At 38.2% G+C, this 23777-nt stretch overlaps 1 protein-coding gene across 1 annotated transcript; it reads left to right on the forward strand.

The window, feature by feature from the left end:
* Positions 1 to 23724, forward strand: LOC110977158 (glutaredoxin domain-containing cysteine-rich protein 1-like). Its single transcript, XM_022231025.2, has 4 exons — positions 1 to 1033; positions 6265 to 6510; positions 12244 to 12309; positions 16207 to 23724. The coding sequence occupies exons 1-4, from the start codon at positions 437 to 439 to the stop codon at positions 16384 to 16386; spliced, it is 1089 nt and encodes a 362-aa protein (XP_022086717.1). The 5' UTR covers positions 1 to 436; the 3' UTR covers positions 16387 to 23724.
* Positions 23725 to 23777: the final 53 nt, after the last annotated feature.

Here is a 23777-nt window from a genome sequence, read left to right on the forward strand (position 1 = left end):
CTATTGTTGGAAAAGACACGTCCATGTATGAAAGCCGCTGGCTTGCGGCTGCAGGCAAGCCCCAAAGACGTGCGTGTTACTCCTAGCCGCATCTGAATGGGGTACCAGCCTAATGGCATCATTAAGAGCTGAAGCAATTACGCGATGTACACTGTATGGGGAGCAGGCCGGTAAAAAAGCCAGCTAGCTACCTCCATGGTAAAAGCATAAGTGAGTGCTCCTGCTAAACAGCGAAGGTGATCTTGGGAATTCTGGAATTAGGATGATTTTTTTTTCAAGAGACCGATTATGCCAAACCAAGTCTCCTTAATATAGTCGTTTAAATTCCGATGGCTTCCCAAGTATCGTAGATCTGACAGTCCGAACATGTCATTTTGTTTATGACTCATCGCGACCGGGCGACGACTGTGACGATTTTGGGCGGTGAGCCGGACCCATGGCCCAGTGGAGAGACGACGCGGTGGACCCCCAGTTCAACGGTGGTTCGCCCGATGAGTCACCCCAGTATCAGCAGGGTGGTGTCGGAAAAGTCAACGGAGACCACATGTCACAAAGTAATGAACCACTTTACATGAACGCTCAACATTTAATGAATGGCAGTGCTTCAGAAAGCGATCTTCAGCGCATCAGTGACACCATAAACAACCTCAGTTTAAGCCCGCGACCCGTTGTAACTGCCCAGTCAAACACCGACTGTACTATCGTTTCCTGCTCCAGCAGTCTGCCCACCGTGGCCCCGAAACCGTCCAAGACTAAAACCCAACACCTGAACCACCGGAGCAAGTCCACCAGCCAGATGGGTTTTCAGTTTCATGTCAGTGAACAAATTACCAAGTCGGGGAATCGGAATGGTGCTGCCGGTGACGGCAGGGAGACTGAATTGGAGAACAGAACTTTACGATTTGTTGGGAGGAGAGGCCTCTCTGCGGGTGGAGATGATATCACAAGTGCAAAGGGAACAGTGAGGGGTGTAACAAACAGGGTCAAAGCAGGTATTATGAACTTTACATACAAGCCACTGAATCACAAAAAGGTGAGTATTGAGAATAATAACATTTTCATAAAATAATCATAGGATGTGTGTGGTTGTATGTGATTTGTCCATAGATGATGCTGTCAGGGGGTCTGTACAACTTGACCGTTTATAGACACCTCTACCATTGAGACAACTTGACCATCCGTGCGTAAAAAGGAGAGACAAGTCATAACCGTTGAGACAAGTTGTTGATCGATTGATTGAATGGTCGAGTTGTCTCAACGGTCGAGTTGTTCGAAGTCAAGTTGGCAAACGTTGAGTTGTCCGACATCTGCTGTCAGCATCATATCAGCCGATCCCGTATGAAACTGCCACCTTTACTCCCTTTTTCTTAAACAAATCTTCCACAGCTGCAAGTTAGAAGAAAAGACCATTGGCTGAGCGTGGAATTATTGGCAAATTGTTTATTAAGATTTATATAGCTTTGTGTAACACCGTTTGGAAATTAGTTTGAGAACTTGTACAGGATTGACTCATAACACAGCATGATACACCAGTGGAGAGCAACATACATTGTAAGCTTTTTCATTTAATTAGAAAGATAAATTTCACTGTTGTCGATTTCAAAGGAGATATTCAGGGTCTGGGCAAATTTGACTTCAGGAATGAGAACTCACAAAGCAGAGCCTGCTGACAGCTTTTTGATTTTGAGACAAATTTACAAACATGAAATGTAAAAAGTGACTGGGCATTACATGTACATGACCTTACCCGAACTTTCCCGAAAGGTAACACTCTGATTAAGTACATGTATGTAAGATGGAAAGCTTGCGGTAAGCACCATGCAATATCTCTTTTTGAGTCTGTGTGGTTCTGATAAGAACCGGAGAGGCTCCTACCTACATGTATGTAGGTATGTACAAATTATGCTTGGATCAAAATTTCAGGCCCATGTAGGGGCATTTCTAGTATTTTTTGTGGGGGGGGGGAAGGAGGGCAAAAGGGAACTCCGCAGCAAACGGTTCAACTATTAACAGCAGCATGTGTTGGTTCCGAAGTACTAGTATCTTCAAGCGAATCGGTAATTTCATTGCCTTTCTTCCATTCTTTGTTCCTTTTTCCTTTTTTTTCCCTCCTTTTTTACTTCATTTTTCCAGAGAGGGGGCAGGTGTCTCCCTTCCCCCCTCTCACGATGGCTGTGATCAGGCATTCTGAAGTTGACTTGGGTAACTGGGACTGTCATCCTTTTGTTGTGGTTTTTACAATAAAGGACTGCACTCTCTGTGTCTGCCTATAGTCCCTGCATATCACCCCAAAGACTTCCTGGAAATATCCCAATGAAAAGCAGGAAAATTGATATTCTCACATGTTGGATATACATTTAGGTTAGGTCAGTTTCAAAGTGGATGTATGGGAACCCAGCAACGAATATCCAAGGGCAGGTTAGTGTTAGAAATAAGTGTTAAAGAAATAAACGGTAGGTAATGACAGACATGGTGAAGAAAAGTTTACAAATTTTGGAAAAATTACCCGGTACATCTTTTATTAAATTTCAAAATTTGCAGAATTTATCAGTCTGTTTTAACAAAACTAATCTTGAGGCCATAATTTATTGATTAACTGGGAGAATATTGCTGATTTGGGAACTCACTGGCTACTCAAAATTCAAAATTTCTGATATCACGATAATAGAGTTACCGTGGTAATATGGGAACCGAGTATACTTGTATACTTGTATGTATGTACTTGTATTCTTAGCACTGTGTCATTTTATTATCTTTAGAATTTCTTTTACATAGATTATAGCTACCTGTCTGTCACTAATCTCTAAGCAACAGTTTTTTGGCCATAGACTTCCCTGAGCAAGCTGTAAAGGTTTAGTACACTGTGTTTTTGAGGACTTGAATGCAACTAATAGGCAAGACAGAATGACTGTAGGATTGTAGGTGTACGTGTACATGTAGATTTGAGTTCATTTAGTAATGATTAGCATACATTGTACATGTCCAGCCACACCTACCGATATCATTTTATTACTAAAAGGATACATTTTGATACAAACAATAGATTCTAACTTTTTTTGTCTCTTTATGGTGTGACCAACCCTTGTTTCGGAATGCCTTGTGTGACCGCTTCCCTATTGAAATAAAGGGTGTGGCTAGTCCTAATATTGGGAATAATGGACCATAAAGCCAAGAGTCAGTGATTACTATCTTGCTGTGAACACAGCGAGTCAGATAAGTGGTTATAAATCTTGTTGATTTTGTCACAGTTGGATTTCCCCAGAAAGAAACCCAACTAGTTAAACTGGCAAGTTGTTTATCTTTATGATGTTGATGGTTGATAATTGGTTGGAGGAGGGAGGTGCTGGAAATTGGAATCCAGACAAACATAGGAAGATTTATTTTTTAATTTGGTCAGTTGGTGGGCCCTTTCATTTGGCCAGGAGTGGCAAGCTTGTACATGTACTGTATGTGATGCAAACATACTCTCACGTTTTTGAATGTGCATTGCAGAATGTAAATGCTAGCAACCACAAAGTTGGTTTGTTTAAAAACTATCGGGGAATCATGCTTCACAAATTGTTCAAAAGTACCAGTATGAAGGTAGTTGGTCTTGCCATGCAACCGAATTGAAGATAAAGGTTTCATTGTTCAATTATAAAAGCCAACCACATAGTGGGTGGAGTTTCTTTACTTTTTTGGTATCAAGTGTGAAGTATGAATTGACACTGAATTCTTTACTTTGCACATGGGTGCCCCATGTGGGCCCTACTCACAACATTTCTGTTACGTGTTGTGACGTTTTGACACAGTAGTAGTAAGAGATGATTTACACATGGAGGGATCACTTGGCATAGAATTCCTGATTGGCAGTTGTACATATTCATGTTCTTATCCCCCCAAATCAAAGAAATGCCAAAGTTCAAAAGTGTAACATTAAGGTCCATTAAGGTTTCTTATATGTAAATCAGTATTAAGACTTGACTGTTAAGTTTCCAAATCAGTTATACATTCATATCATGTATATTCTCAGCTTTATTCCAAAGACACCTGCCAACACTGATATTGTAAAATTCTCCCTTGTGTGCCACTGTACCCAATGTTCCATTGTACTGTCATTTTAAGAGCATGTTGGTACCCTTTTTTATTTTATGCCGACACAAATTTTAGTATGAGCGAAAGTGTGATGTCATCCAAGACAAAAACCTTAGTGTCACAATTGAATTCTGCATTAAAATATCCAGATTTTGAATATTTTGGTAGAGTAAAGTTTATTCTCTTTGGTGATGCACTGTTATTTTAGTTCATGACAGTAGGCCAGTGAGCAAAGTTTTTTAATTGGCCTCTTTTTCACTGAGCAAAGTTTGGGTTCACAATGGAACCCCTCTCCTTCAAACAAAAAAATCACATGTTCCCAAGTGAAATGCACATCATGGACTCTTGAACATGCAAGTTTCCTTGAGTACTCATTAATTAAATTTGATATTCAGGAACAGTCTTAATAACTGTCATTGACACATTCTTGATTTGGGAGGAAAAATCATCTTTTGTTAAGTTATATTTATACATGTACCGGTACTTATTGTATGGGCTGATCCTCTTGTTGTTATTCATATTCATTTATTCATTTTTATTCCAGTAAATGCTGGAAACATGCATACATGCACATGTTAATGTACAGTACATGTACATGTGTCCTTCGGCCAGCAGATGTACATGTACAGTGTACTAACAAAGCATTATATCATATTGTACCGGTATGTAACTGTACATGTACATGTATGTAAGTGAACTATCAATGATAAAGACATGTATTGTACTACTTAACGCACTCCAGAATATATGTACATACATGTGCATGAAGGGTTGGAATTTTAAAGGTACATGTAACAGCTACTTTACAAATTGCACGTGATACATATACCTGCATAGACTGATTGCACCTGCCAATTCACATGACCGGCCGCAGAGTGGGTATTAAACTCAATGTCCACCAAACAGCAAAGTGTTTCAAAAGTATCATTTATCCAAAAATAAAGCCAACGGTAGGTACTGTACTGTACTGAGACCACTGATGGGCTGGGTATTCCATGTACATACCATAAATTGGCTTATTGTTTGTAAACAACACTCAAAACACACTTTACTATGGGAGTGGTACCCACTATAGGTCACATGATTAGGCAGGCGCAATCGGTCTATTACCGGTACATATCCCATTTCTGTGGCCACCAAATCAGAATGTACATGCATGTACATGTATGTACTTCCAAAAGATATACGGTACCGGGTTGCTTTATTTTAAGACTGGCTACAGCCTTCTAAAAAGTGTTCAATTTTGTCTTAATCAGTTAAGGTGCATTTTACTGGTATATGTGCATGTACATGTAGATCTTACATAACGTGCTGTACATCATTTTTACAGACTTTAAACAGACTTTGTGTTAAACCCTCACAGCTTATCTAAGTTTGGCTTCACATTTAACTTTAAATATTGCTGGTGGCTTGTACCTGTAGTAAAGTTGACTAGAAATGTTTCACAAGCAATTTGCATTTGAAATTTGCAAGGTGAGAGTACATGTACATGTACATGTATGCGGGTACTGTAGCATATGGCTAGAGCAGCTCTACAAAATTGCCTTTTTTTTGGGCACATGTGAATACACGGTAATAGGCAGCTATAGGTTCTCGGAAGTGCGTCCCCACAAATTGTGAACAGTCTGCAACAGCAGTAAACCTGACCTTCATACACGTAGCTCCTTCCAAGTGCATCCTGGAGGTTTTCTAGCATTGTGGAAAATCAAGCCCAGTGCCCATTACTTTCAATTGTGTGATTTTTCAGGATTTCTTTTCCTGAATATCAGAATTTTGTACCCCCTAATTTGGGAGTTAAGAGCTTTAATCATTCAGGGTTTGCCACTTTTTGCACACTGGTTAAAAGAGCAACAGTTAATTTGGATAAACATGATGTCTCTTTGGCTTTTTCAAGCCCTGAACAACCACATCAATTTATTACCATTTGTGTAACACATCCACCTGATGTTTTGTGGATTTCTTCATCAATGGGCTAACTCCCCCTTGTGCTTTACATGTACATGGGACATGATAGTCCTTAAAAGTTTAAGTACAAAGAATTTGCCATTATTTTCCTGCACAGTGGAGGATTCTGGATGATCCGGAAAGATTCTGAGCAAAAAATGCGTAGGAATCGCAGTTGATTGGGCCCTACACAGATTTTTGCCATCCCTGTTCACCACAGGAGTTTCTTGTATGTTCATCACACAGAAGGCAGTCAACAACGATGATGAAAGGGACAAGATCATCATCTATACCACCAGCATGCGCATCGTCCGACAGACCTTTGAAGACTGCCAGTTTGTGCGTAAGCTGTTCCAGAACCACAGGGTCAGGTATGAGGAGCGGGATCTCTTCATGAACTCACAGCACCAACAGGAACTGAAGGATCGCTTGGAGGGGGAAAGCCAGCAGGCAACGCTGCCCATAGTCTTCATTGATGGGGAACTTGTTGGGGTAAGTTGTTAGGATTGTACTGATTGGTAGCATTGTAGGTTTGTGAGACTTCTCAAGATTTCATTTTAATTAAGAGATGAAATTCTAAGTGGTTTGGCTATAGAGTGTCATTCAGTGATAAGTGAATAGTAATGTATAAATTTTTGATACATGTAGCATTAAAATTTTTTGAGACATGTTCCTTTTGTGGTTAAATTCCCACCAAGAGCTTTTCTTGACCTATTCAAGGTTACTCTTCCCTTTTGCCAAATCCTAATTTAACATTAAATTGTTGTTCAAAATGAGCACTGAGTGCATTTTCCCATCCATGTACATGTACTGTATGTACTGTATGCACACTTGTCGCTATGTACATGTATGTATATATGTTAATGTACTCAGACAACCAGTATCAAAGTGGAATTGATAGGCACTCAGCACCTTTGGTGAGGGGTTTATCACCGAAGCCTTCCTTGTGAATGCCATGAATTCCCTTGCTGAAAACAAGTTGAAGTTGATCAAAAAGTTGAGTTGCACTGGTAACTTGGGTTCGGGGGTTCGAATCCAGCAGCCTGATACTCGGCAAGCCACTTCACACCTGGGCCCAATTTCATGTCACTGCTTAGCAAACGATTTCACACTTACAGAGGCTGCACGTATTACTCCTTCTAGAGGTCAGGCATTACCACACAATAGATTAAAAGGTATTTAAATCAGCCCTCAGTTCATTTAAATTTTTATCTTTTGTGTGGTAATGCCTTACCTCAGCAAGGAGTCCGGCATGTTGGCAGGTCTGCGTAAGCAGTAAGCACAGCCAAAGGCATGCTAACCGTGGAGGAAAGATTTGCTTTCCCATGACAATAGAAATCTCTATGCGCATGCAACCGTTAGCACAACCATGCCAAGTATTGCTATGAAACAGTGCTTAAGTCTAGCAAATATTTCTGCTAAAGCTATCACGACTTTTCTTCTAACTGTTAAGCAGCGCTGTGAAATTTGGCCCTGCTCACTTCTCTCTCTGAGAGATGGTTGGTTGTATTTGATAAGCTATTTGTGCTTGAAATGGTAGCATCCACCTGTGCACTCCCCAGGGAGCTGAGATAGTTTTGGAATATTTTAGGAATGAAGGACATGGAATATTTTAGGAATGAAGGACTTGGTGAGCATACATACATGTAGATGATAATGATGTAACTCCTGATCATCTGTATACTGGTGGAGTGTAACTCATGCATGTATCCATCAAAATTTTTTATTGTAAAATAATTCCTGAATTTATTTCATTTCAAGCTTGTTGAAGGAAAATGGTGTAGTGGCAAAATATTGTACCTGTAAGTCTAACTTACGGGGAGGGGTACCCAACTGTTTGGGAAATGGCTATGCGGTCCCCCCCCAAAAAAAAGGTTTGACGCTTTTGGAATCATGGATGTTTAAATCTCCCGTGGTTCTAAAGAGAACAACTTTTGTCTTTTTTAAAGAGTTTATTTCACTGTGAATCTATTTTTTTCTCCTTTGTCTAAAGCCTGAAAGCATTTACAGATTCCGGTACCAAGGGTCTTACAAGAGATTACCTGGATATTAATAGTCAAAGCTTGATTTTATTTTTATTGAGTCATCTGCACTTCCACCTGGGAAAGCTTTGAGACATGCATGGTGTGGTACTTAGCGTACATATGCACATGTCCTATACACTACGTACAGGTAAAATCTTCACTTGCCTCCAAATTCTTCTCCTCCGGCAGTCACCCAAATCAAAGTACTGTACATGTAGACATCATAGCACATGTACATCAGTAACTATGCACCTGTACAGTATGTGTCATGATTGGAGGAAGTACCTTTTTTGGTGACCTTTTGTGTGGTGTTCTTGGATCCATGAATGCAGCATAACTATTCTTTGATTTTTTTGTCTGGCACTGAATGATGAGCCTTTCATTTATAAATCAGAAAGCTGTGACTGTGACCGAGTGAGTTTTTGTCCAGATATTCGGGACTCTCCCAAAACACAACTTAATTGTTCACTTTAAGAATAAACAAGGTGCTTCAAAAGCAGGTTATATTGGTGAACCTTTGAAACCAAATCTATGAACAGTACAACAGGAAAGGATGCTATCTGAACTTAGTTTAGTATATTTGGATAAAGGGAGGGGGTACATTATATGTACACTCTACTTTTTCAAGTCATTTAAAGTACAGTCACATGTCGCATAAAGGTTTTTAAAGAAGTACAAGTACACGTTGAAGTCACCTTTTGAAATTTCACCCTCAGGGTGGACAATCCATCTTATCAGTGGTTTGTCACACATGGCTTACGCATGTAAATAGTCTTGGGTTCTTTTTCTTTATCAGAGCTGCTTCCTTCAATTTTTATCATAAATTGTCTCATGTTGCATTGTTACATGTACATACATGTATGTACATGTAGATGTACTTGTACATGTATGTACATGCCAGTGGTTTATTGCAGGCTGTTGGCATGGCACAGCCCTACAAATGGGATTCAGTTGTACATGTACATGTATGGTAGATATATTATGAGTTTATTGTAGGGCAAGGCTATCAGTTGGTAGAGACCCATGGACAAGGCTAGCAACAGCATCTTTATTTGACCTAAAATTTGTTTCTCATAAATCTTGCTAATAGAATTCAGTAATATACTGTACAAGTACCAGCAGGATGACTGCATGTCCAAGGTTGTACATGTACTGTAATTGAATTTTGGTCGGCAGAATTGCACGGACAAGGCTAGACATGGATTAATTTCCGTTTTCATGTAGCCTATAATTCATTTGTGGGACTTCTGTTGTGAAACGTGAATAATGGCTGTACACAGTGATTCATTGTTAAGTGGTTGAAAGACCACCATAGTTTCTATGCAGTACATACATGTATATACTGTGCATGTATTTATTTGGCATTTATCTTCAGAAATTAAAGGTGGCACAAAAGTTGGTAAATTAAATAAATGGTTTTATTGCACATTTTTAGCAGTGCTTTCTGATCTGTGGGTCCGCAGAAGTTTTTTTTTTTCACAAATGGAAAGTGGAATTTCATATTTGGTTAATATTCCCCACCTAACTTGTGTTGCAGTGGCAGAGTCAGAAAAAAGTAAAATGATGAAATTTGCCTATTCTGACGTAAAGCGAAAAAAGTCCTAGATTCTCTAAAGTTTCTTTTGCTTGCAGTCAGTTTTCTTGTTTACCAACCCATTTGGCAACCATTGCTGACCTACATGATGCAGTGAATTTTACTTTACCTTCATTGTGTCCTCGGATATTCCTTCCTTAAAAGAACCTGTGATCTAAAAAAGGGCAAAAAAAAAATTGAAGTGTGGCTTTCGGGATAAAACTGATATGATTTTGTGTGTATACATGTACTCTACCTTTTAGAAACAACCTTTCGTTGAACAGATCACAGTACCGTTACGCTTGTACAGATGGCCATCCTTGGCATGAAAACGGTACACTAGGTGTCCTTTCTGATCAATAGATGCATCTTTTCAGACTTTGAATAATGCCACTTTCACCACTAGATGGAGAAGTCCTTTCTTTTGGCTAAGTTTTCTCCTCAGCAAAGTGAAGAATTCATTGAAAAAACTTCCACGGTGGGTGCATTGGATCTCCGTACAAATAGGTTTTCCATAGTTGGACAATAAAGAGACGGTCCTGTTGTTGTTTCACTTGCTTTTTGATATAGGTTGCATTTTGGCATTGATGATTTTGTTACATGTTCTGGTATACATACACCATATGGCTTAGACTTGATGAATTGACTGGTACATTACTAATGCTGCATTTCAACTTGGTTGAACTGCAAGCTTTTTAAAACTTTAAGGGCATGGGATAACAAAAATAATGTTTTGTACATTGTAATAATTCAAAGTATCTGAATTGTGGTACAACTCTCAAGTAAAATAATGGACCGGGGTAGGTTCTTCTCTTCGGTTTTTGAAAAGGATTGAAAGTTCCCAGTTGTGCATATGCAGTATACTTGTACATCCATGATTATCAACATTTATAACATCCTTTTGCTCAAACGGTTTTGGAAAGTTCTCTAAACGTTGGTACCAAATGTTGTCAGGCACAAAAGAAAAAAGGGGAAAAAATGGCACTGCAGGAGATGTTCTTAAAATGTCTGAAAGATGCACAAATTTACTGTACTTTTGAAATGAGGCTTTCCGTTGGGTATGACGTTTTGAATCTCTTGGACAACACTGAGAATACAGTTTACATGTTGATTTAAGCATAAAACCTGGTATAAAAATGTGTTTTTTATTGTATTGAAATTTAGGCTTTGTACACATGTACAGTATACATGTACATGTGTAGTTTCTTGGAAAACGGAAAAGAAAAGGAAACACCTATGTACATGTATCAGTAGATTCAAAATTCACTCTACCTAACCAACTTAGTTGACTGGTTTTACTAAAGTTTCATTCAGAGTGGAATTTAATGTTACAAGTACATGTACATGTACTGTACATACCATAAGGAGTACATGCATAAATCAGTTTTTTTAGCATTCAACTGTTTTTACATTGTATGTCAAATGCAAGTTCATCACACATCAATAGACATAGGTACATGTAACCGTATGTCTCTGCCAAAACCCTGATGTTCCGGTTGCTGGTGAACTTTGATGGAGTCATTGATGTGTGTGTAGGTGAAATGTCACAAGCACACAAACAAATTTTGCAACCGTTTAAAATGAGCATGACAAATAATACATGCAGCCTTCAAAAGAGCTCTCTAAAAGATACAGGTGTGTGAGCATAGCAAGAACTAACATTCTTCTCTGGAATTTTTCACTGAAACCCTTTGTGCATGACTACCTACATGTACTATACTGTGCAACGTTTTGTCTTCGTTGCAAAAATGGTCTGGCTGCAGACAGTCCTTTTGAAAACATATTTTTCAATAATGGTCTCTGGTGAAAATGAGGTTCTGTGTGTGTTGGCTTCCTACATGCCATCACGAAAATGTGTTGAATTCGAACAGTGACCTCAGCAGTTGACTTGAACAATGCAAGCCACTCATCAAATTCGTTGGCAAACATTTGTCACAGACATACAGAATAATTATCTTGGGGTAACTACATGTACCAGTTGTTGACATTTAAAGCAACTATGGTATAGGCTGGCTCCCCGCTGTAAATTAGGATAATGCACATGTGTTAATGGCTGGGACCAGTAGCTGCAGATGATGGAAATGAAGCATGGTGTGATTATTTGAGATGCCTATTTTAAACACTCAGAACAGTGAAGGGTGTGGAAAGCGGGGACCAATTATGTGAAAAAAACAGAAAAAACTAAGAAGAAATTTTGAACCTGCAACTGAGCAATTTATACATACGTAGTATTGTCTGATATTGATGATGCCACCGGTGCCTGAAAATCAGTTAAATGGGTTTGGGCCAATTTCAGAAAAATTTGGAAATGTGAGGAATTCCTCCTGTTTTAGCCACTGCACTGTGGCCGCTACCAGACCTAAAGATCCCTCAAAGCAGCTGGAATCTCTTGGTCTGAGAAGCAGAGTAACCATGGCAATGGCTCAAAAGATTGTCCAAATTTATGTCTGCGGTAAAAGAATCACAACAAAAGAATCACAACAACAGCGGTTGCAACGTTTCTGAAATGTTGATACGTTCAATTCCCCACAAAAGTGCATGTATGCAATTAGAGTTCATGGATTAAATTTTGTTCCAGTGGCATTTTTTTGGATGTTCATTATTCTGTTGTCTTCTCTTGTCACCCAGGATGTAGAGACACTGGAAGAGTTGAATGAAACGGGACACCTGAGAAAAATTTTGAAGAGATTTGAGGTAAGGCTGGGGAAAATGATAGTTAAAGGAGGAACTTGCCATACATGTATTTTTCTTTTAATTTTATTGTTTAAAAATTTGATTATCTGTGGAGCTTTTGTTTGCCTACGATAGGCAAAAACTCAAATACATACATCAAGTCCAATGGCAGGCATTTCTTTGTTTTGCGGTGTCAGTGGTTTGTCCTGTGTTTTGTGCACTTTGCTCCTCATTTGGTGAAAAAATATGCAGCCTTGGAAGCAAGTAAATCGCATATGATTGTATTCCTCTGTGTATGCTCTGAACTTGCAGATTGAACGGTAGAGTTCATGGATTAAATTTCATTCAAATATCACAGCCCTTTTCCTTCTACTACATGTACATAATTGGAGTTCATTTCATGTTGCCCAAGATTTATGTACAATGTACATGTACATGTAATTCTGCATTAAGATTGATGCAGTCATGGCATTTGAGATGGGCAGCAATTAAGAAAATTTATCTAATGTATGTTTACAATTCGTGAAGACTTCACTGCGACTGTCTGCCTGTAATGAGTTCAAATCTACGGCTGTTTCTAAGCCTTCCTAATAGATCATTATACTCTAATTACCTGGACTCAGATTTCTTTTTGTTATAAATGTAATTTGGAGTGTTGCATAGTATGCTGTTATTGGTCGTGCATTGCATGGCATCATTGGAAATGAATTCAGTTCATGGATACACTGTATCACTGGCTTTCAGGAACGTTCTTATTGTGTATTGTGTCATGAACAGCTCTTCGTCGTTTTTTAGTTCAAGGTGTGGCCGTGAGCCGACCCCATGCTGGGCCTTTGTGCGGCTCATTTTGGAAATCCGATGACATCACAATGAATTTATGATGGTTTTCCCGTGAATCGTTTTTGGCTCTTAATGCATTGTGTGATTGTGTTAGGGAAGTTTTCAGAGATTTATATCACTTGGAAATATAACCTTGGTACATTGAGTGGGTTATCACGCTGCAGTATGCCGGTATGCTGCAACGGTGGGCAGCAGGCATGAGTCAATCAAGCAAGAGTGATGTATTTCACACCTCTGCATGATGTAAATCATGTTTTGTTTCGTAGCTTTTTCTGTAGTAGCAAGAAATCTTTTAGTCAGTGTGCACAGTTCACAAGGGACGCTGGTTGTGGGTAGCTTCTAATAAAAAAAAATCCATGCTGCAGGACTTGCAAGGTCATTAGTGTGTCTTCAGAGTCCATTGTCAGACTGAATAAACAAGTGTGTTGTGCTGTGTCATCATGAAGAACAATTTGTAAATGTACAGGTACATGCGTGTATTTGTAATTTGTTACTGAGTGGGGTTAACACAAAAGAAAAATGAATGAGGAAACAGGGATGTGGCGGCACAAGAATCCTTGTCTCAATATCCATGTAAGTTCCAAAAAATTTTATTTGACGCGTACTTCACAAGCTAGAATATTTAGGGGTTGCAGTACGGCTTCTCTGAGATAATTTAGACAAAATTGTGACGAATTTTAAAATTGACAGTCAATAAGGTGATCTGTAATAAATAAAACAAGACATTTCATCAGCATATCAATCAATTCAGGTAATAAGTCCATTAATGTTGCCAGAATATGGAAACATGATGGAGGCAATTCCATGAAATTAGAGAAACAGTTAATTTCATAAGTTTCATCAATTTATTGTCACACGTACCGTATAGGACAAAACAGGTGAATTTACAGCAATTTCCAAATCTGTTTACAGTATAATTAATTATTGACGATAGCGCCATTTCATTGTTCAGTTCTCGGAAAATGATTCTTCTTGTGAGGAGGAAGGGATAATGGATATGGGAAATGGACATCTCATTTTTGGAAGTCTTCTTCAAAAACAATTTACAGTGGTTTTTAAAACTGAAATGAGTCAAAAAAGTCAAATTTGTGACTGTTTTTAGATTTTTGGAGTGGTAAAACAATTTTTAATGTCCATCCCGTTTTCATAAAAAGGAGAAAGCGCCCCTCCCCCCCAAAAAAACCAATAAATGAAACTAAAACCAGATTTTTTTTAATCCTTGCAGTGACTTGTGACAGCCATTTGTGTTTTGTTGAATGTCGCAGAGATGTACCGGTTTTGGAAAAATTGGCCGATTTCAGTGCCTAATGAAATTCACTGAGTCTGCATTCACTTTCTGTTCATCAAAGACACTATTCTGATGGAATCAGTAAAGGTTTACTAAGGAAATGTCACCTGTCCTTGGCCATCACATATTGAAGTTGTAATTAAAGACCTAACTGTGCAATCTCTTCAAGTACGTTGATAAGATACAAACTGGAGTGATGAAAAGGTTGAGGGAAAGTATGTTTCCTTTGAAGTTTTGACAATCCACTTGTGAATAAATTTCAAACTTAAAGCATGCTTGCAGTGAATTACATCACATATGACATTGTCTTTTGATAAATTCCATTATCTGTGACTTTAATCCAGGAGCATATTGGTTAACCAGTATTTAAATTTGCACAGCCAGATCCATACCAGGTTTTCCACTCTCTGAAAAGTAGGTTGAGAGGCATTTGTGAAGTTCACATGTACTGTCAGCTTGAAATGCTGAAAAGTACCATTTTCAGTGATAACCTACATACCTGTGTAGACCCGTGAACAGAAGAGGTCCTCATAACATGTAGGTTGTGTAAACCTGGGGGACTAAGCCTGAGCCAATCAAGATTTTCCACTCTTTGCAAAATACGTAGGTTTGGAGGTATTTTGGGGACGAGGTTACCCGTAGCAAAAGGAAGAGTCACTTAAGGAAAAAATCAAGGACAATTTCAATGTAAGACTTTTCCAACTGTTCACAGTTTTGAGAAAAATGACTAATGTAACTGAATTTTCTTAAGTACATGACATGAGAAGAAAGGATTGCGGCCGTGTTTGTTGTAAGAAAGTACCCCACATGTAACTATGGGTGTGAACAGTCTGCCACCTTAGTAAAACATGCATTCTACATGAGTGAGTCCAGTTGAGTGGACAGAAAACTGCTCTGTCATAGAAAGTTATAGCAGATGGTTTGGTCCGGGCTTGAATGGGGGAGGCAGTTTGGGAATGTGTCACAATGTACTGTGTGTACTGAACTTATGGGTACTGCACATATATGTGTACATACAGTGTAAGTATTTGGTCTAGTTTGTATTTTCCTTTGACAATGTGTAAACCCACAGAAACTTGGCTATGAATGCACGCAGCAATGGTGTTCAAGTGTTGGCCCATACTTTGTCATAGCATAGTGCTCATAGTCCCCATTACACATGCTTACATGCACATGTAGTCCTTACAATGTATATGTACATTTAACTGCGGGGACAACACATGTTGAAACAAAGATTTTGTGACCACCAAAAACACTATTGCGATAAATTTTTGTTCTCACAACTTGGTCATGACTGTCCTTTCAAAATTTTTTTGGTGGTTTTTTTTCACTCACAGACATTCATATAGCATAAACACTCTTCAGTACATCCATATACATGTGTAGTGTTGTCCGAAGGCATGTAAAAAAATTCCAGAGCTAACTCAGTCAGGACTTGAACCCACAACCGTCTGCGTATGCAGATATCTTATCACTTGACCACCGAGCTTGCTGGGGTTGGCTGGCTGGTTCAAGTCAAATGACCAGTGCCAATAACATTTTGAAGATATAATTTTCCCTAGTGTATATTTATGTCGGTGAAATTGAAGGGAAAAATATGGGTCAATATAGAAATTACAGGTACATCTCCCTGATGCAAAAACATAGCCAACCAACCAAAGAAAATGTTCTCTCAATGCGGTAATGGCCTAGGGTTGTAGAACGAGTGTTGCACTGTTTATTTTCCTGAACATATCGTCATGTGCATGTGCGTGTACTCATCGTTTCCTCTCCTCTTCTCTTTGCCTCAGAAAACCATACCCACATCGGACTGCCCAGAGTGTGGCGGGTTCCGTTACATGCCCTGCCAGGTCTGCAGTGGCAGCAAGAAGTCGTTGCACCGCAACAACTTCACCGACCAGTTCCAGGCGCTGCGCTGCTCCCACTGTGACGAGAATGGCCTGCAGAAGTGCCCGCAGTGCAATCAGTGAGACAGGTCTCTAGACAATGCCACAACTAGAGGAGAGATGACTTGTCTGCTTGCACTAGCCACTGCTAAAATTGGCAGTCGATGATGCAACCTTAACAATGTATTTTACACTTTACACCTGTGACCCAGTCCTGCAAAAATGAGTCTTTAGTTATAGTTTGTATTAGGCAAAAGCAGTCTGACCTTCTTGTTGTAAGCCATCACTCAGTTTGGCATCCTGATCAAAATACACATTGTACTGGTATGGTTGAAGAAGGTTTAGGGCTCCTGTTCATTTACATTATGTCAAGAATGGCCTTTAGCTCAAAGTGGCTGTCTTGACTCTGGACTCTTTCTTGTGTAGGTTGGGTCACATATTTACCTATGGTGATTATGGATCACTAAACATGTTACCGGTGGCTCCAACAGCAATCAGAGAAGTCACTGTTTTAAGTGAAATCTACCATTTTCAAATGGTATCAACTTTGTAGTCAAAACAAGAGCTGTATTCAAATTCAGTGCCTCGTGTATAAAAAGTCCATTTCTACAAGTTAACACCAGAGTATATTTGCTGACTCATTTGACATGCAGCTATCTAGTACCAGTAGCTAGTTACTTTTTTATCAGAGAAAAATATTTTATGCTTAACTTAATACATCGCAGAATATGGACATTTCTCAATAGTGCGCCTCCAAGAATTTGCAACGCGTTGGTCAATCTCAATGCTCGAAATCTGTCGACCCACTGTGTGTATGAAAAGGGTCAACAAATTCTGTCATGTACATGCAGTATTCATATGATAAAAAACGACATGGCTTTAGTATGTCAGCAAAACACACTCCTATTTTTTAAAATGTGAAATGTTGATTTGGTGCCCACCCTGTTGTCGCATATGCACATTAAGTGAGCCACCTACGTGTACTTGTGCATGTACGGATGCAATGGAGCATTGTTAAGCTGAACAGAAATTTACTAAGAACATGAAATATCTGCTTAGCAGCTACCTGGTTCTCAGATGAGTTTTGCTGAGCAAAATACAAAATTGAAGTAAAATTGAAATCCACGTAAGTGTACTTCTGCAAATTCGTACCCTGATGCAACCATGGAATGCATGAAATGCTAACTACCCGGTACCTTTACAGAAATTTGGTTTTGTTTTATATCGGATTGCATGGTTCAGGTAGTGTCATGTATTTTTATCATAAAATCCCCTTGCAGAGATGTCCAAGGAGCCAGATACTATTAGCATTAAGGTGCATTATCTACTGGTTGGGTGTCCTATTCAATCTTGAGTGGTTGTTAACAGACCAGCGCACACCCATACACACATCTTGGATCAGTCAATAAACTACAAGAGAGGCCCTATATCTGGAGGCGGGAGGCAAGCATAGGCAGGCCCTTGGTTTGGCCATTCACCAGCCCTAGCATAGAAAGAGACACGGGGAAAGATTTTACATGGTAGTTATTTGGATTAGTGTACGGTACATCACACCGCTAACTTTCCAGCTCAGTTTACAATGGCGTTTCTAAGTGCCATTTTAAATTGGAAAGATCAACCTTTCATGGCTGGATGCTGTACCCTGTGCTGTGACGAGAAGAAAGTGGGAGCATGTTTAGGCTCTTCTCTGGTTAAATTGGAATGAAGGGTTTGCTGTGAAATGGAGATGTGACATTCTAAAGCCTACGGTGTCTTACTTTGGACCCTAAATTTATGGAATGACTCTTGTTTGCAATTTCTCAGCAAGTTTTCAGTTGGATGCGTGGAACATGAGCCCAAGGCTACACTCATGGCACTGATGGCAGGGTGACATGAGTGTTTCCTTCTCCCCACTCCCAACATGTCACCAGACTAATGCTTTACTGAACATGGAGGTGAGGGGATCAATCTGGTAATGGATGGTTTGATACTAATAGGCAATTTGTCCAATGAATTCTCAATTTTTGGTCCACTAATTGGTGATGGAGATAATGGGCTATTCCCTCTGGAGTCTTTGCAGGAAATGAGAGCTCTGTGTTTTTAAATTTAATGGAGCCAGTGTAGCTGTACCAGTGTATTTTTGTGAAGCTTTTTTTTTTTTGATCTGTGTATTTGTAAACAGGCTTTGTCATGTAAGGGGTTAATGGAATTTAAAACAAGGGCACTGTTTTTTGTCAAATTCTGTTGTGCTTTTTCCGAGAAACAGATCACTCACTGCACATAAGTTTGTTCACTGATTTCTTCTTGAAAGCAAAAGAGACAGGCAGTTTCAATAAGTAGCTTCATGAGAAACGGTCTTTTTAGAGCTTTCAAGCAGAAACAAACATGATATTTCAGTATGTGCCCTCTGTAAAATCACTGCACTGCTCAACACCATTCAAATTCATAAGCATAATGTAATATAGCTGTACTCATGAATATTCAAATTATTATAAGCCTTTTAACATGGGCCATGATTGTCTTCAGCAAGATTCCCAGAGTGGGAATAAAATGCGCTATGTTGTAATTACAAAAACACATTTTAAACTGTAAATTATAAAGAGTTTTTCTTTTTAAGTTTAGCGTGAATATTTCAACATTGTTGGTGATATCAAGTCATGCCTTTTTTGTAGTTTTTGATGTAAATTATTGCGTTTGGAATTTGTAAACATAGATTGTTTAATAGGTTGAGTGTACATGTATTTTTGGTTTGTTTTTTTGTATTGTTCTTAAAATGATGAACTTGTGTGTCTTTGTCTTGCCCTAATAACAGGCCTGTTTATTGTTAGGCAGCTGTCTCGATTATTGTTCATTAAAAAAAACCTATTAAGATTTCTGAATTCTGAGAAGGAAAACTTTCAATGTTGTTTGGTACAAGAAACACAGTGAAACCTAGAATGCAAGGTGCTAGGTTTGTTGCAAGCAAATAGAGTGGAAAGAGTGAGAATTTCAGATTTGGGGAAAAAAAGACACTCATGATGAAGCTGTCCATATGCGCATATAGACCAGCCCATACGTTCTTATACAACTCTACCTGTATGTGGAAAAAAATCACCTCGAAAAATCAAGTGATATTGTGGAGCGTTGTGTTGGTTGGATGACCTTTGAATGAGATCCCAAAGTAAAAACATTCGTCCTCAGAGAGAATGATACTGATCTTGAAATCCAAATATTCAAAAATTCTATGACCATGAAATATCATTTCTGTGTGGCACACTTGGATATTTAAAAAGATCAGACTTGAATTTCTGAAGAACACTGAGTTTTGCTTACTTAAGCATATTACTTCCAGCCTGCATTTTGGTATTTGTGATCTGTGAGTCATACGTATGTATGGGACCAAATTTCAGGTTTCTTTTCTTTACCAAGACCAGGCTTTCCCACTGCCAGATATATGCTACTTGCAGAGCAGAACTTCATGAAATCTTGATCTTTAGTAACCAAAAATAACAGAATCCATCATTCTTGGAAAGTCAAACATTCTAAACAGGGCAAAATGTTTACTTAAAACTTGCCTTTGTAAATTGTACCATACTTTGAAAATGCAAAGAATAAGCTAGGTTTGAAAAGTAATATCTATTTTTGGCTGTAATTATGTCAACAATATGCAATGCATCTATGTGTGTACATGTACGGTACACTCAACAGTGTTTTGTAACTTTTATGTCCTTGCAGGATAAATAATACAAACATGGCCAAGGGCTGTGATGACGTTACATGTAATTACAATGGCCAGAGGAGTTGTAATGATTTTAATTATTGTAAGTGTAAACATGTTTGATTGATGCTGCTGACATTTTTTCTCATGTTTCTGTAGTGTACAATGTACGTACCGGTATATACATGTAGCTTTGTCAAAAGCAACACAACCCCCCTCCCCAGTGTAAGGCAAACTGTGCTATGTTACCTCTGATCTGCAACAGTCATACATTTTGACAGTTTAAAGGTCAGGATCTGATAAAATTGTGCAAAATTGATAACGGTTTTTACACATTTGTATTGAGTGGACAGCAAGATACTTGTAAAGGTAGGCATTGTACATACATGAGTACATGAACAGTCTGGTATGCTTGGAATGTTTTGCTATTGATAATTTATGTAAGTTTTTTCGTGCCATTGATAATTCATTCAGATTTGATTTTTCTTTTCAAATAAATATCACTGTTCAGAGGCTTGGCAGCAGACAAAATCTGTGTTAATTTTGGGCCAGAATTATTTACATGTATGTAGCAGCAATTGAATAAACAAATTTGGTCTCATCTTGGAGATGTATGTATGCTGAAGGGTGAAAAAATGCATTGTACACAGTAACAGATTTATTTGTACATTTTGGCAAAAATTGCTCTTATTTATTGTGTTAATCAGCTTCATATATTTTCACAACTTGTCTCTATGTAGTTTGTAATAATTGAGGATGTTTATCAAATAGATTGTTTAACAGATGAAATGTTTAATCCTGATGTTTTAAGTCTACATTTTTGTTGGTTATGCAAGAAGTCTCCTAGTAATTTTCTTTGGTCACAAGTGTGTAAGAGAGGGATATATCACACTCCATGTTTATGCAAAGGATAAGGTATTCCTTGGGGTACTATTTTCTGTAAGATAACACTTTTAAACCATTATTTTTTTTTTTGATTTGCAAATGAGGTTGCTCATATTTTATTCAAGGGTCCACGTTTAATTCTATGCACCAGGTTTAAATGAATACATTGACTTCTGAACTGAACATGTTTTTCCTTCACCACAGTTTATGCAAATTGATCACGTCATACAAGTATCATAATCATTTGTTCCTCATGTATAAATGAAGCTGATTTATGTCCAGTGTATCACATTTGAAGACTTTTTTTAAGACTTAGATATGGGCTCTCTACAAACATGCACGTACATGTACATACACATAACTTGTGCGTGTGATGTGCTGATTTGTCCTACAGAGTTCCAGTGAAAATATTGGTCTAAACTAATATTCAGGTAAGTGTTCTGAGTGTATATGCACGGTATTCCAAACTATGTACATCTATTGGTTGTGAGGAACATAGTGTTCAAGAGATTCTCTCCCTGATCAGCTGATTCAGTTCAGTTTAATGGACATAGTAGCCTAACCCATCAAATTCCATCAGAATCTAACACCTGTAGGTTCTTAATGTTTGATAGAATGGTTACCCATAATAGTTCCCACCTATTGTTACCTGGCATGGAACCCTTTGTATAGCTTTGAGTGTGTAAAGGATGTGTGTAAAGGTATAAAGTGCCTGTGTTGGATTCTGTTAGATCCAGGCAGGTTTCTGGCAAAAATGTTGTGGGACGTGCTCACTGCTTACCAGCAAGGGCACTGATTGCTCATTGGGCGTAGTTTCTTATTCAGTGTTAATACAAACATGGCTTACAGTTGCAGAGCCTGTGCTGTGACATTCAATTAGTCAAGTTAAGATGTCTTTCGCTTTTGCCAATTTGCAAAAGGAAAATTTGTCACCACTTCACACATTTGTATATTGTGCCGAGTATTACTCCTGCCCTTTGTCAGCAGAGCAACTCGCTCATGTCTGTTCTCTTACAGGCATCCTGTAGATACTTGAAATTGTTTTGAACCACACTCATCCAAAAAGCTGCTCCTATGGTCATGTGTATTTTCATTTGATATTTGACATCATTTTGCACGGCCTTTGTCAATGACTCGTCACAAATTAGTCTATAATTGATTGTCATGTGGTTGCATTTTTGACCTAAGTGGTACCATTTTAAGGGAAGGAAACCTGACAAGAGTGATGAAATTAAGCAGTATTATCGTTCTCTTCATTTTTTGTCAGATCATTCATACAGCAAATAAGTTGACTACCAGTGTGAGCCACCTTATACTTTTTGCCTTGACAAGTGTACTCGGTTAGTGGTGCATAAATAAATGCCTTCATATAACGGCTATAATGAACATCTGGTTTGGCACTGTATGATAATATTCCCAGTTCGTCATTAATTCTGTAATATCCATAGTAGTGTGGAATATACATATATGTTGTAATTGTATTCAAATTCTACTTACATATACGAGCTGTTATTCCTAAAGTTGTTTTCTGCAAATAAATGTGATATTCAAGTCTTTAAATACGAAATTATCAAGATAATTGATGAAAGTATATGGACCCGATTCTCATTCAGTCTTTCACACATAGCAACATGCATTTTAGAGTGCAAATTACATGTAGCTCTAGTGTGTATATATATATATTGCTGGTAAAGGTACGTGTACATGTATATTAGAATTCTTGACAATGGAATTTACTAAATCACAGGACGTACTATATGTATATGGTTTGAAATGTAATATTTTTGCACTCAGGTAAAAAGAAACTTTCTTAAAACTTATTCCTAAACCAACATGCACCATACACAAGGTTGATTGAAGAGAGATTGTAAATGTTGTTGGGTCTGACTGGAAACGGGCTAAGCTTGTAAGAAATCGGTAAACCAAATTATGGAATAATTAGTTTGCTTTGGAACATGTGTGCCCAAAGCTCTTACAGTTGGACCTAAAATGTCAGACATGTGGAAGTTCTACTTGTCACAACCATTTGAGCTTCAAGTTGGAAGTTTTTCTTTCAAAAAGATTTTGGCAGTGTTAAATTCTAGCAATGAGATTTCCATTATGGGCATGGATAACAGTTTGAGCAACATTCCTCCGTTTGTTGAGGCCAGTTATGCATTTTCCTACCTGTCTGAAATTTGAGCTGTCTGACGTCATGAGCTTAAAAGACATGACACAAACTGAAACAAGTGTCCAATAGTCACATTAGATCAAAACCAAAATGAGGGTTTATAATTATGAACATTCCAAATTGTGTAAAATGTACCTCAAAAAATGAATAAAATTTAGAAACACTTTATAAAAAAGCTTGTTACAATTTGACAGGTGAATATCACTTAACATTCATATTTGCTATAAGCAGAAATATTTTTGCGCAGAAATGCCAATCGGCTTAAATTATCCAGCAGCATTATCAATTGACAAGATAATGTATTTGACTTAGCGCAGGAGTTTTAAAACCTGAAGTAAGAAACATCGATACGTTAACTAATCAACACGATGACATAAAAATTCCAGGTCATGCTTTCTTCAAATGATATTATTCATGTACGTATGCTGAGAGGATAAATGTAAGAAAGCTGAAAGTTTGGTTTTAATTTTGTTATATAAAATGGTAAAATGTTACAGAAAAAAAGATGTTTGATACGCAATATACAACATACCCAGTTTGTCTCTGTATTTATCTCACACAAGGTGGTCTTTGTGATTCATAATTGGTGAGTAAACCAATTTGACTGGATTGGTGTGCCTTCTGGTGACTGTCAATGTACATGTATATAGAAATACCATGGGATGTGATTAAACTATTTTATCGCAAGTCACCATTGTGTCTGATTCCTTATTTTTGGGTCAAATGTAATGTGTGTCAGTACCG

This window comes from Acanthaster planci, linkage group LG02, assembly GCF_054643075.1.
Source record: "Acanthaster planci isolate LZ-2023a linkage group LG02, COTS_SCS, whole genome shotgun sequence".
In the NCBI taxonomy this organism is placed as follows: Eukaryota; Metazoa; Echinodermata; class Asteroidea; order Valvatida; family Acanthasteridae; genus Acanthaster; species Acanthaster planci.